The sequence below is a fragment of the Aspergillus fischeri genome, genomic scaffold (genome assembly GCF_000149645.3).
Source record: "Aspergillus fischeri NRRL 181 1099437636252 genomic scaffold, whole genome shotgun sequence".
NCBI classification, from domain to species: domain Eukaryota; kingdom Fungi; phylum Ascomycota; class Eurotiomycetes; order Eurotiales; family Aspergillaceae; genus Aspergillus; species Aspergillus fischeri.
This window is the reverse complement of record NW_001509768.1, coordinates 663,060-676,701: the sequence shown is the minus strand read 5'-3', so window position 1 is coordinate 676,701 and position 13,642 is coordinate 663,060. Positions and strand designations below refer to the sequence as shown.

Sequence of the window (13,642 nt, the reverse complement as noted above, 5' to 3'; positions counted from 1 at the left end):
GCCTTGAGCACGGAGCAGATAGCGAATTCATCCATTCCGGACTAAATCGACACCATATGACGGTGTTCTCTTCAGGTATAAGTGACAGTCAGGGATATCGATGAGGAGTTATATTTGTACATTCAGGTCTCTCTTATGTGGACAATAAGAGGGCCAAGCTAAGCAGGAACAGCGCGATCACCTCAAAAGCGCTGGAGAGTGCAAGTGCCATAACATACACACATGCCTCAGTGTAGAGAACAGAGAATATAAATGAAATAGAATACAAGCACGCCGGCAAACCTTTACATGCTGATCTCACCCTTCCAAGCAGCGTCCGACAGGCCGAGCGTTTCAATAAGATGCTGCCACCTTGGTCCACCCCGTTCCTTCCTACGCAGGTACCGAAGCAGTTTCTGTCTCTTGTGAACCAGTAGTCTCAGGTTGCGCTTGTTGTGCTTGTCCTTGTTGGTCGATTGGAGATGTCTGGACAAGTTAATGATCTTTGCGGTCAGAATAGCGACCTGGACTTCGGGAGAGCCAGTATCTGGGCCTACTCTGGGCGTCTTCTCGGGAAGGACAGTGGAGGAGTCCTGAGCGACAGCTGTGGGCTTGGGTGGGAGGATCTTGTCGGTATTATGTCTTCCGAATGTATCAATGCATTTCTGTATGAGCAGACGAGTGCGGTCTTTGGTGTTTCCGTTGTTGATATTGATGATACGGCTGATCGCTTCTTGAGCGTTTCGATGTTCCTCGAGATGTCTTTCTGCAGCCTCCTTTTCAAGTTGAGGGTCTGCCGTTTCCCGGTCCGGGTTTTCTAGCGGTGATGTCAAGTTTTTCGAGTATTCCAGCGCCTCCTGAAGTCCTTCCGGCGAGATAAAATGGTTGAGGGCCGCATCTTCTGAGGTCGGAGCCTTCGTGCCTTTCAGCTCCTCGATGAAAGGGGTAGGTTTGCTTTCCACCGGATTGCCAAGGGACTCTTCACGCTCTCGAGCAAGGGCTTGTTGACGAGATAGATTGGCAGCCTTCCGTTGACGGGATTGGGCCATTAGGAACGGATCATGTCGCCGTCGCTCTCGAGTCTCCGCAGACCCGGCTCGTACAGAGGTCTTGGATGGGTTTAATGACAATGCGGCAAGTGGACTATGAACATGCGAAGACCCTAAGTTTGTCAGTTCAACTCTCAATAAAATGAGAAGGGACAAGAGAGAAAATCTCTGTAAACTTACCTGTAAAGGCCTTGAAAACCGGCTGGGAAAGGAATCGTGGAGGCATCTTGATCAATTGCCAATCCCTTGAGCCTGCTAGCTATCACGCCCTCAGCAATGCTTTTGGACTTTTGATGCTGCTGAAACGAAATCTCGAGACCGCCCGACATGCACTAGTCCTGATGGGGAATGCTACCTCACGTGATAAGGTCGGCGGATCGGAGCCTCAAAGATTACAGCGATACAGAAGAATTACGCGGGCGGTACAAACAGGTATTTGACCTTACGATATCGGGTAACCCTAGCCCTAAAGCTCACAACCGGCAAGCGAAATTCATCTCAGCACGCGGCGAGCAAAAGTTACATCTTTCGCGTCGGCCTCATCCTCCTCCATCACCAGCACGACAAGCGCCAGACGATTGATATATTCAAATCGCCGTCTTTGACAATATCAATCGACCAAAATGGCTCCCTCTCAGCTCCCTCCCATGTTCAACCCCACCCCCCAGGACATTGAGATGCTCCTCGCAGCTCAATGCCACCTGGGTTCCAAGAACCTTCAGGTTCACATGGAGCCTTACCTCTGGAAGACTCGTCCCGACGGTGTCAATGTTATTAACATTGGCAAGACCTGGTATGTAGCCTTGAATTTTTGATTATCGGGACTTTGGTGACTGGCTCTAACACGGGGATCGCGAATTTGTAGGGAGAAGATCCTGTTGGCTGCTCGTATCATCGCTGCCATTGACAACCCCGCCGACATCTGTGTTATCTCCGCTCGTCCCTACGGCCAGCGTGCTGTCCTGAAGTTCGCTGCTCACACCGGTGCCACCGCCATTGCCGGTCGTTTCACCCCCGGTAACTTCACCAACTACATCACCCGCTCTTTCAAGGAGCCCCGCCTCATCATCGTCACCGACCCTCGCACCGATGCTCAGGCCATCAAGGAGGCCAGCTACGTCAACATCCCCGTCATCGCTCTCTGCGACACTGACTCCCCCACCGAGTTCGTTGATGTTGCCATCCCCACCAACAACAAGGGTCGTCACGCCATCGGTCTGATCTGGTGGTTGCTTGCCCGTGAGGTTCTCCGTCTCCGTGGTACTCTCGCCACTCGTGAGACCGAGTGGGACGTTGTTGTCGATCTCTACTTCTACCGTGACCCTGAGGCCGAGGAGAACAAGGAGATTGCCGATGAGACCAAGGTCCCCGGTGCTGAGGAAATTGGCGCCGGTGCCGTCGAGTCCGGCTTCGCTGGTGAGAACTGGGATACCCAGGCTCCTGGTGCTGGTGTTCCTGGCACCGCCTTCGCTGCTGCCACTGCTGCCCCCACCAGCTGGGAGGCTGACGGTGGTGACTGGGCCGCCAGCTCTGCCGCTCCTGCCGGTGAGAGCTGGGCTGAGACCCAGCCCGCCGAGGCCAAGTGGTAGATGATATGAACTGGTGACAAGGGCAGCCGTTGAGGAGAATCAGTTTCTTTTCCTTACAAAAGTATGGCGCATTGGAGGGGGTCCGACGTCTAGGCGACTGACGCGAATAATCATTTGCACAATCCGAATGATGACGAGAACTCATAAGAGTCCTTCCGCCAAAATCTCTTGGCATGTCTACCCTAGTCTCTTGTTCAGGAACTTGCGAAATGAGAAAAAAAGATCAAAAGAAGCTTTTCAACGGGCGCCTCACCATCTCACATCTTCTATACATCTCTTGGTATGCTACAGCGCAAACAAAAAATTTCCGTTTCATCAGTTACTTTACTTCTGATTTCTTTACGCACCGGGGAGGAATTGCAACGTCAACCATTGACTGGCGCTTATGAGGGAAAGATATCCAGTTGTTCTCGTATCAGTGAGCTTCTGGGGGAAAGCCCTGTGCTGTCAATTTACAAGGTGGACTTGATCGTTACCTTGGTTTCTCCTTGTTGCTAAGTAAATGAAAAATTGTGCTACCAGCTATTCTGTGCATTGTATCAGAACTACCTTTGTGTCTTCGTAAAGTCGGCAAGCAGCAATCGCTCCATGGGGAGTATAGACGTAGACACTCAGCGCCCTTTGCGCAGATTCGTTTGTCCTACGCAAGAATCCCAACACCAGAGGATCATTACTGTAGAAGCAACTGAAGCTTCAACATCTAGCAGACCACGCAGCCTCCCTGGGTCTGTCCCCCGGTCTCTGTCGTAGTCATACCCGCCAGTCTCGCCAGATCCTCAAACGTCTCAGCCATAAGTTCCCCAGTGGCAGCGGAACACTCCGCATACCGATCACAGCGTAGCTCTTGCGCAATGCGGTACGACTGCATCTATCAGTCGCCTAACTCTCCATTGACACCGACAGGCGGCTCGTGGGGGCATTGTGTAACTTACTTCTTGCGGATAGATGATACCCTCGCCTTCTTTTCGAAGGTCCCTCTTCAAACCCACCATCATGACGGGTATACGCTCCCCAATACCACGCTGGAAATACCGTATTACATCGTGCCGCCACTTCAGGCAAGATTCGCTTAGCATGAGTCATGGCATATCGGTGAGCTGACTGAAACAAACCTTCTTGAGCCCATCCAGGGTCTCCCGGTTCGAGATGTCGAATGCCAGGAGTACCACGTCCGGCTTCAGGGTCGACCAATGCTGGTTCGGGCTTGCGGTGTCATATAGCTCAAGCGTAAACGACTTCTTCGAGAAACGGATGTCGAAGAGGAATGGCTGGTCACTATCTCGCAGCAGGTCCAGTTGCCATCTTTGCCCATAACTGGTTTCAGCTCTGGGTCTTGCTTGGATGTTCTTTATGGCGCTGTATCACTTCAATGAGCATGCACATCAATCCAGTAATATTCCAATCGATGCGAAATGCCCTTTCAATAAATATAACAACGAGAGTCAAGCTTACGATAGAAACGTGGACTTCCCGCATCCTGGGTCTCCCAGCACCAAGATGGTCACCACTTCTTTATTATCTTGGGGACTTTCCATGTCCACGGACAGACAATATATTGGATCGACTTTGAATCATGTGTTTAGGCAGGTAAAAGCTTCAGAGGATATATGTCAGTGTCTCATGATGTTTTGAACTCAGTGAGTCCATTTTTGTCCGGGTGAGATAAGAGTCCGTAGGGAGAATATATAAAGCAAGTGCGCATACCTACGGTATCACCTTGATAGCATGACAAGGCTACATAACCGTTCAAACCACCAACAATAGGAGGTTTTCCAGAATTCCTTCTGAACCGTTCAAGTACGTATGCGATTCTTATATCAATTACGAATCATGCACCACGATTCATGTCTCCACGAGCGTCGTCGAGCTTCCGACCATGCTCGGTGTAATTACATTACCATTAAAATACAAGTCGAGGGCGGACTCTTAAATTTTTGTTTGATGCATCAAGTTTCCCCCAGATCTACTCCGTAGAGGATTCAATATACCTCGTCCAACACCGTTCGGGGAATGTGGAGAACCCCAGGGAGGCCCCTGTCTACGTTGAGTCGCATCACAGACTCCATTGCAGTCAAGATTCACTGTCGATATCCCCATACCCGATCCGTGAAGCGCGGTCGCGCAAAATCGAACACCATGCCTGGCCCCGCGGATGCGCCTCCCGAAGGCCAACCAGACTATTCGACCTGGACGACTTCCGGTCTAATCGCGCGGATCACAGAGCTGGAGCGTCAGCTTCACTCACGAAACACCGAATACGCTACCCTGCCGTCCAAGGGTGTTAGTGAGGTCGGCGTGACGAGTTCCGCTCCCCCGCCCTCTGAGCATTCAGCGACAGACACACGAGAGCTTGTCCCCGCCAAAGCAGGGAAGGAGAAGAGACCTCTATCGCCTGACGATGATATCACGCACACAAGAGCGCCTACCCGTCCTCCGAAGCAACCTCGAGAGATCGATCCTTCCAAATACAATACTCGCTTCATAGCGCTGAAATTTGCATATCTGGGACAGCGCTACAATGGTCTGGAGCACGCGAATGGGAACGTCACGCCTCTACCCACCATTGAAGAGGAGCTGTGGAAGGCCATGCGGAGGACTCGGTTAATATTCCCTAAGAACGCGGAAGCCTTCGACGATTCCCGGGGGCCGAGGGAATTGAAACCTTACGCAATCAGCTGGGAGGGCTGCGATTACTCTAAGGCCGGGCGGACTGATCGTGGTGTGAGTGCCTTTGGTCAGGTCATTGGAATTAGAGTACGAAGCGCCAGGCCTAAACGGCCGGATGCGGAGGCAACGTCCGATGTTGAGATGACGTCCGGCGCCCATGCCGATGATACTTGGGATGATATTGCAGATGAGATACCCTACATAAGTATGCTGAACAGAGTGCTCCCAGACGACATCCGGATTCTAGCCTGGTGCCCAAATCCGCCTCCGGGTTTCGACGCTCGTTTCTCGTGCAGAGAACGCCAGTACAAATATTTCTTTACGCAGCCTGCTTTCTCTCCAACTCCAGGGCCGCTGGGTTTTGCTATGCGAGGATCGGGTGACAAGAATGCCTCTGCACAGTTACGGGAAGGCTGGTTGGATATCGATGCCATGCGAGAAGCTGCCAGGTACTTCGAAGGAGTGCACGACTTTCGGAATTTCTGCAAGCTTGACACAAGCAAGCAGATCGAGAACTTTGAAAGAATCATCTACCATGCAGGCATCGAGCTCCTCGATCCAAAGAATCACCCCTTGGGCTATGTGAACCAGCCCGGCTTTCAAGCTCTCCAGGATGCACCTGCCGGAACGGACGCCGAATCAGGAACAATCACAAATTCGGCTGCTGCTAAGGTGTATGTATTCAATTTGCACGGGTCTGCCTTCCTGTGGCATCAAGTACGGCACATGGTGAGCATCCTTTTCCTGGTCGGCCAGGGACTGGAGCCTCCAACTATTGTACGCGATCTGCTGGATGTGTCGAAAAATCCTTGCAAACCAACGTACGAAATGGCGTCTGATGCCCCGCTAGTCCTCTGGGATTGTATCTTCCCAGACGAGGCAAGCGGCAGCCGTAAAGATGCATTGAACTGGATTTACGCTGGAGACCCCAGGCAATCCAAGAGTCAACTAGGCAAGGGCAGCGGCAAGTTCGGTGTTGGAGGAGTAGTGGACGGACTTTGGTCTGTTTGGAGACAGCGGAAGATGGACGAGATTCTGGCAGGCGCGCTGCTAGACCTAGCTGTTAGCCAGGGTGACCAAAGTGTTGTCCGGGGTAGAGGATCTCATGACCCTATTTCAGAGAAAGATAATCGGGGGCAAAAGGTTTTCTATGGCGCTAATGAACCCAGAATGGGCGGCAAATATGTCCCCGTCATGCAGAAGCGGAGGACAGAACCCGTGGAGGTTCAGAACGCCAGGTGGCTTGCGTCAAAGCAGCGAAAAGTTGAGAAGGCTTCGGAGCCTGCGCATGGGGACGATTAGAAAAGGGAGGCTTGAAAATACCTTCCCAGAAGCATATAGAGCGTCGCATCATAGACTGATCTTGCCCAATATTATCCAGCTCAAATATCTCATGATTTGGCGTCATATAAACAGCGCCGAGAACCCCTCCAAACCTCTTCCAGAATTGCGCGCCTCGGTAGGAGTTTCTTTCCATCGTCTGTAAGCATAAGTCGAAAAATTGCTGGTATGGAGGGACATACAGGGAAAACCACAACAACGTCCGGCTCACCCTCCACAATCACAGCGAGGTAAAAGCGGACTTCAAATCCTTTGAAAGCTTCATGAATCACTATATCTTGGATCTGCGTCGTAGGAATGAATCTCGTCGCAGCTTTAGACAGATAGGTCGCAGATGAGGTAGATGTCTGGATGCCCAACCCGCGGATGACCAAAAGAGATTCTTCTGCGTTTATGAAAAGGGGTGAGTCTTTGGTGCGACAGTCGTCCACTCCGAGGGATTGAAAATACCTGTATACCCCTTCCTGAACACACAGTAGAGCAACAATATGCTCACCAAAGCGACAACTCCAGACCTATATGCATCCACAATGCGACAGACAAAAGAACCCAACGGGCTTGACCAGATCGCGGTCCATCGCACGAGGGAACCATCTTCGTGAAAGAACGAGTGGCGCACTTTCGCAATGTCAAAGAAGACTATGCAGAGAAAGACGAGAGCCCGCAGCAAGATCTGGAGGAAGAAAAGCACTCTAGCAGGTGTGCTCGTATGCTTGGATGCGTTGGAAACAGTAAATGACACGGTCGTCGGAGACGGACGCCGCAGAATCAGGTGAACCGGCATCTGTAACGAGGGTTGAAGACCTCACAAAAGGAATTGACAGTCGAATTGAGTCCATAGGACCTGTGACTATGCGGCGCAATCAAGTGGCATGTTCCCGCGAGAAGCTGCGAGAGCGAACAATGTAAGTCATAACGCGATGTAGACATGCATGGGTCTAGAGTGAGACACAGACCACTCTTAATTGCTTGGATAATGGATCCTATGGTCTAAACTATTTTAAGTCTAGCTTGTGTACAGCTGCCCGCCAGGCCGCCATACATCATCACGTGTCTGTTCTGCAGCACCTATGTTACCACGGCGGTCCCACTCCTTCCTAGCACATTCACACTTCGATTTTTACCATGGGTGACCGTTCAAGAAGCAGATCACCGAGAAGACGATATGATGAGGATCGGAGCCGGCCTCGCAAGACGGGAGGAGGATTCCGGTGGAAAGACAAACGCCACGATGGTGACAGACCTGGAGCAGAAGATAGCAGGCTGAGTCGGGGTTACAGAGACAGAGGAGACCGGCCACGATCACCACGAAGGGACCGAGACTCAGATCGATACAGAGATAGTTACAGGGACGGCGATCGCGATCGCGATCGCGACCGAAGACGACCAGACGATAATCAGAAAGATGAGCGCCGGGAGAAAAAGAAAGAGAAGCCAGAAAAGAAGGCTGTTGTCGCACCCCAATCCTCAGAACCTATGATTGTGGTGCATGTCAACGATCGTCTCGGAACCAAGGCTGCGATACCATGCCTTGCATCAGATCCTATCAGTTCGTTGCCTATCCTGTGTCTCACCTTCCAAGTGTGGTCACGCTGGACTAACAACAATATCATTTACAGAGCTCTTCAAGGCCCAGGTAGCTGCACGTATCGGGCGTGAACCACACGAGATTCTACTCAAGCGGCAAGGCGAACGACCATTCAAGGATCAGCTCACATTGGAGGACTATGGAGTCAGTAATGGCGTCCAGCTTGACCTGTGAGCAATCACTTTCCTCCCCTACTTCCCTCCTCATCACAATTTATCAGGAAGAAGCATGATACTGACTTGCGATTTAAAGGGAGGTAGGAACAGGCGAATAAAAATTGCATTGCCTTGGATCCAGACGGCCATGCATCTACTTTACCTTTCTTTCTCTGTGTTTTTACCATGGGTTTCATTTAGGCAACAACTGGGACTCGGAGTATTAGGTATCATCATGAAAGTACTCTGGCATTTCAACTTTCGCTTCTTCTGGCCGGTTTCCTTCTTATCTTCCAAGTTTGCATGTACCTACCGGCAAATGACCATGCTCTATTTGTAGTGCATCAGGCTAGCATGTCGTAACAGAAAGAGCAGAACGCTGTTTTTTCTGTGCTGGGGATGATAGCAAGAGTGCTGACTAGCTGGTTATTTGCTGGTGATGTGTTTTTGGACCTTGTTCATTTCATGGACCGAGTCATGCTGTTTGTTGATATTTATGCATCATCATCATCATTACCTGCTCTTCTGTGCTTTCCGCGGGGTATGACGAGATCAGCTCTGCCCGCTTGACCCGATGCGGCAATTTTGTGCCTGAGGCATAACGGCAGAAACCCGAGGCAGCGACCCAAGCCGGTTCCACTGGCGGAAGAGGCATTTTTTTCTATCGCGGGACTCACACGACCTGCCTTTCGATTTCTTCCTCCACTACTCCAATGTCTCCTCAGTCCAATTCGTCGGGCTCCGTCTACGCTCTTGATTCTCCGCCATGAGGTAGTGCTTGTCAACCCTCGCTTCAAGTTTACAATCTCCCCTCTAAAACCCGCTTTTCCACCGTTCCGTTCTCACCGATCGTCTTTTTCTTGTCAGATTTCCCGCCTCTTCGGACACTCCAGATTTCTCTCCGCTCTCAGACCATCCAATATCACCCTTGCTTCTATATCCCTCCGGTTTTCCAAAGTCCGATCAAAACAGTCAGAACCATCAGCCAGCCGAGATGGTTCGGAATATTGTCGTTATCGGGGGCACCTCCCACCCCCAGTTGACTCAGACGATCTGCAACGTCCTGGGTATCCCCCCGGCCGACGTATTACTTTCCAAGTTCGCAGTGGGGGAAACTCGGGTTGAAATCAAAGAGTCTGTCCGTGAGAAAGACGTCTATATCATTCAATCTGGCGGGTTGAAAGTGAACGACTCCCTCATGGAGCTGCTCATCACCATTTCTGCCTGCAAGACTGCCTCTGCCAAGAGAGTCACCGCCGTCCTCCCTTTGTTCCCATACTCTCGCCAAAGTGATATCCCATACAACAAGGCTGGGGCGCCTCTTGTCAAATCATCCAATGCTGGAAAGCCGGGTAATGGCTACACTTTCGAGAGCACCCCGCCAACCCCGCACCCTGGAAAGCCGGAGAGTGGAGGTCTCTTGAACAATGTCGATAGCCTACAGAAGGGTTTGGCAAAGGCGCAACTTGATGATTATAACAACGGCAGCCCGGTCAAGAAACGCATTCCTAATGGACCTCCGCGCAGCGACACCACTGACTCACTGAAGTCGGAGGTTAGCCTTCGATCCACTGTTGTCAATGGGCAGGCGAATGACGACAATGTTCAGTCCAAGATCAGCAGCTTCCAGCCTCGCCCTGGCTATAAGCAATGGGTGGCTCAGGCAGGTACCCTGGTGGCGGATCTTCTCACCTGCGCTGGTGCAGACCACATTATCACGATGGATCTGCACGACCCTCAATACCAAGGATTCTTCGACATCCCTGTCGACAACTTGTACGGCAGACCTTTGCTCAAGAGCTACATCCAGCAGAACATTCCGAACTACAAACACGCGGTCATTGTCAGTCCTGATGCAGGAGGTGCCAAGCGAGCAACCGCGATTGCGGATTCTATGGGAATGGAATTTGCTCTCATTCACAAGGTACGGTTCACTTGATGATTCTGTATGATTATCATGCTGACTGTGTGCGTAGGAGCGACGCCCAACGAAGATTACAGACCGCCAAAATGCTACCATGATGTTGGTCGGTGATGTCAAGGATCGGACCACGATTCTGATCGACGACCTTGCCGACACATCTAACACCATCACGAGAGCTGCAAAACTGTTGAAGAAGGAGGGCGCGTCCAAGGTCTATGCCTTAGTCACGCATGGTATCCTGAGCGGCGATGCGATCGACCGCATCAACGCTAGCGCTCTCGACAAGGTCGTCGTTACCAACAGCGTCGATCAATCGGACCACTTACGCCGATGCCCCAAGCTGGAAGTGTTGGAAGTTGGCCATGTCTTCGCAGAGGTAAGCCGGTTCTCTTTTCTATCTAATGCGAATCTGTCCTAACGCTGTGCAGGCCATTCGCCGTGTCCACCACGGCGAGAGCATCAGCGTACTTTTCCAATACGACTGAACAGGGACTGCATATCTCACTGCTTTATGGCGGTTATGTCTCGCATATGAAAGATATTCCATGAAATTTTGAAAATTTGAACGTATGAAGCGAAGCCGCTTTTTGGGTCTTTCCGTTTTCTCTTCCTTTGCTTCTGACATAGATGTTGGTTTCTGCTGTCATGTCTCCAACCTTTGCCAACTCTTATGAAGCCTTACTATTCCATCCACCATATACCTCCTATACATTGAATATACACGAAGACCTCCACGGGCGAACGCATGAGCTTTGAAATTACGCCCCTATATGGACCAGAAAATGGAGTTGACTGCTTGGATTTGCCTCTCTTGTTTCGTGGCGTTGATTTGCGGCTGCAATGATGTATTGCAGGTCGTGGATGACACGATTATGCTTCTGTATCTTAGGAAAGATTCATGAGTCAGGACATATTGATTTCAACTTTCTAGTCAACCTTTTACTCGTTATACTTTAGATACCACTGGCTACCTTCGACATTGCCTCCTCTCTGCTTAACATTGGTGTTTTGTTGCTGGCTTGGCGTTTACTTGTTTCTTGCAGTTGTGAAGTGGCAAGCTACTCAATCGATGCATTGGCGCAAACAGATATAAGCATGCTTTTGAAAGACGAATCAATTATATGTTACCTGTCTAGGCTATTGGATTTGAAATGTTCGAATAATGAGAAGCGTAAGAAAAATGAGCAAATGCTTCTAGAGTAAGATATTACTCTTTAGCCTTGCTCAAAGAACACTGCACTTATCCTTCGTCGCGGGGGGCTTTCAATGTCAGCCAGGTAAGCCCCGGATTCCTCGCGACGTCATTCGCCCCATGTATGTGCCAGTCCAACTAACGCATAGTCACCCTGCATAAGGACCTCCATGACAACTGATATCCTATTGGGCGCGTCTCCTGCAGTGAACCCATGCTGGCGGTTCGCTATGAGCAGGAAACAGTGGGCGGAAGTAATCGGGGGCAGGTTGTTTGACCGTCATTAGCCGGATATGTGAATCCAGCTTACGATTTAAGGGTGAGCTGTGCTGGGAGCACATTCAATACCCCATCATATAACATGCTTGAAAGGTACCTGAATAAACTCAGGCTCAAGGTCAGATGCGTTCATCTATACTATATCACAAGGAAGAAGATCCCCCAAACGCCGAGGCAAGCAAACAGAGACCAAGACGAAAAGAACTGGCAAGGGTATGCCGAGCGAGTTTGGGCGCTCATAGGGAGGGCACTTGACTGAAGCCAACAGCCCAAAAAATCAGACAACAGGGTCATTGAAACTAGGTACAATAATAACAGAGACTAGGGATCGCGATGAAACGGTATGGGAAAAGGCGTAGCATCGAAAGACGGCGAGGACGAGCTAACATGGAGATGGCAAGGAGCAATCAAGCTTAGAAGACAGAAATGAAATTTCCGATTCTCTCCTTCTGGTTCTGCGCGATGCACTCCGCGATCCAGGTGACGTTTCGGATTTCCTGCGAACCATGTCAGCGGTGCTGTGAAGGGAATATTATCATTGAGCTCGAGCGACGAACCTGTTCCTTGAGGCGCATCCAGGCGTATACCACCGCCGGGGTGAACTGGCGCGTGAAGACAATCTTACACAACTCCATTTCCTTTTGGTAGAATAGATCCTCCAGACTCTTCCCATCTGAGCTGCCACCCATCCCGAAGCCTCCACCGCCGCCCTGGCTGAGACCAACTGCGTCGAAGAAGGCCTTGTAGTCGGCATTCACACTCACGGCCAAAGACACGCCTTCGAGGTCGTCGGCGCGGGACAGCATCAGAGACCCCTCAGGGTAGAGCTTCCCGAACTCGGGGTACAGCTTCCTCCGTTCCTGCTTCGAGAGCTCGGTGCCGAATGAGTTCAGAGTGATGTTGATTGCACGACGGTCGGCCTCGAACTGCAACAGCTCAGACATGACCTCTTGCGTAGGAGTACCCTTGAAGTCCGGATGGGTGTTGACGAAGTTGTGAAAGTCCTCGAGGTAGTTCTTATAGAGCGTATTGCGCACGATTTCGATATTCAGTTCGTCCAAGTCCTGGTGGCTGAGACTCCCCTTGAAATAGTCCGCCAATGGTGTTTCTATCAGCACGGAATTGTACAGTTCCTCGATGTTGGTGGCGACGCATAGCACCGGCAAGGTCTCGAACCACCCTAGGGGATGGCAGCGCTCCAGGAGCTCTCGCGTGTCCCGTTCGTGCAAGGTGCCGGTGATCAGAAGAGCAATGTTGTCGATCATGTATCCGTATGTCAGGTATTGCAGGAACTTGGCGGTAGACCCCGTGGCCTGGGCGAGGAGGTAGCGGAATTCCGCTACGAGCTTGTCCGTCATCTTACCAGCGAGGGCAGATGTGGAGGGGTTGGGAGGTAGTGCGGCGAGGAAGTCGCCATAGGCAGGGGCGAGTTGTAACTTGACATCTGTTCTCAAAGCATGTTAGACCATATGACGGTGGCAGAAGAGACGTCGAATCAACGGACCATCGATGTTTTCGCATTGGGTCAAGTTGGAGTAGTTCTGGCCGGTGAGCAGGCTGTTCCGATACCCCCGGACAATCCCCTCGATGTAGCTGTCCAAAATCAGTAATCGATGCAATGGGGCTATGAGGAGCTCAAGAGCCAGCCTACCCATTGTTAACATTGAAGACGAGACCCTCCATTTCGAAGTACTGATAGCTACCTCGAGGTTACCTGAGCCTCTCCGCAGACCAACACCTGGAGCTGTTTCTCTGCCACAACTCCCGCTGTATTATGTAAGCATGCACGGCCACACTACGCACCCGCCACAGGCTTTGGTGGCTTGGGTCGCTTTTTTTCAACTTTTTAGTTTTCGATGCAAAAATTCCCGCCAACAGC

The 13,642-nt window shown here is 51.1% G+C and overlaps 8 protein-coding genes across 8 annotated transcripts; 4 read left to right on the top strand and 4 right to left on the bottom strand.

Annotated features, from left to right (window-relative positions):
* Positions 1–284: 284 nt before the first annotated feature.
* NFIA_064040 (mitochondrial 37S ribosomal protein uS15m) lies at positions 285–1,254 on the bottom strand (the record flags this gene model as incomplete). Its single annotated transcript, XM_001263136.1, has 2 exons — positions 285–1,141; positions 1,209–1,254. The coding sequence occupies 2 exons, from the start codon at positions 1,252–1,254 to the stop codon at positions 285–287; spliced, it is 903 nt and encodes a 300-aa protein (XP_001263137.1).
* A 397-nt stretch (positions 1,255–1,651) lies between these two features.
* On the top strand, positions 1,652–2,617 carry rps0 (40S ribosomal protein uS2; the record flags this gene model as incomplete). Its single annotated transcript, XM_001263135.1, has 2 exons — positions 1,652–1,821; positions 1,894–2,617. 2 exons carry the CDS (start codon positions 1,652–1,654, stop codon positions 2,615–2,617), a joined length of 894 nt encoding a protein of 297 aa, XP_001263136.1.
* Positions 2,618–3,317: 700 nt separating this feature from the next.
* NFIA_064020 (putative Rho-like small GTPase) lies at positions 3,318–4,152 on the bottom strand (the record flags this gene model as incomplete). The annotated part of the gene is made up of 4 exons (XM_001263134.1): positions 3,318–3,479; positions 3,550–3,639; positions 3,730–3,973; positions 4,070–4,152. 4 exons carry the CDS (start codon positions 4,150–4,152, stop codon positions 3,318–3,320), a joined length of 579 nt encoding a protein of 192 aa, XP_001263135.1.
* A 601-nt stretch (positions 4,153–4,753) lies between these two features.
* NFIA_064010 (pseudouridine synthase DEG1) lies at positions 4,754–6,586 on the top strand (the record flags this gene model as incomplete). The annotated part of the gene is made up of 1 exon (XM_001263133.1): positions 4,754–6,586. The coding sequence occupies one exon, from the start codon at positions 4,754–4,756 to the stop codon at positions 6,584–6,586; it is 1,833 nt and encodes a 610-aa protein (XP_001263134.1).
* An 89-nt stretch (positions 6,587–6,675) lies between these two features.
* On the bottom strand, positions 6,676–7,409 carry NFIA_064000 (PIG-H family GPI synthesis protein; the record flags this gene model as incomplete). The annotated part of the gene is made up of 3 exons (XM_001263132.1): positions 6,676–6,753; positions 6,808–7,010; positions 7,076–7,409. The coding sequence occupies 3 exons, from the start codon at positions 7,407–7,409 to the stop codon at positions 6,676–6,678; spliced, it is 615 nt and encodes a 204-aa protein (XP_001263133.1).
* Positions 7,410–7,750: 341 nt separating this feature from the next.
* On the top strand, positions 7,751–8,387 carry NFIA_063990 (ubiquitin-like protein HUB1; the record flags this gene model as incomplete). The annotated part of the gene is made up of 2 exons (XM_001263131.1): positions 7,751–8,174; positions 8,245–8,387. The coding sequence occupies 2 exons, from the start codon at positions 7,751–7,753 to the stop codon at positions 8,385–8,387; spliced, it is 567 nt and encodes a 188-aa protein (XP_001263132.1).
* A 975-nt stretch (positions 8,388–9,362) lies between these two features.
* On the top strand, positions 9,363–10,777 carry NFIA_063980 (ribose phosphate diphosphokinase subunit PRS5; the record flags this gene model as incomplete). Its single annotated transcript, XM_001263130.1, has 3 exons — positions 9,363–10,292; positions 10,345–10,668; positions 10,721–10,777. 3 exons carry the CDS (start codon positions 9,363–9,365, stop codon positions 10,775–10,777), a joined length of 1,311 nt encoding a protein of 436 aa, XP_001263131.1.
* Positions 10,778–12,176: 1,399 nt separating this feature from the next.
* Positions 12,177–13,446, bottom strand: NFIA_063970 (H(+)-transporting V0 sector ATPase subunit d; the record flags this gene model as incomplete). Its single annotated transcript, XM_001263129.1, has 4 exons — positions 12,177–12,260; positions 12,321–13,207; positions 13,268–13,356; positions 13,415–13,446. The coding sequence occupies 4 exons, from the start codon at positions 13,444–13,446 to the stop codon at positions 12,177–12,179; spliced, it is 1,092 nt and encodes a 363-aa protein (XP_001263130.1).
* Positions 13,447–13,642: the final 196 nt, after the last annotated feature.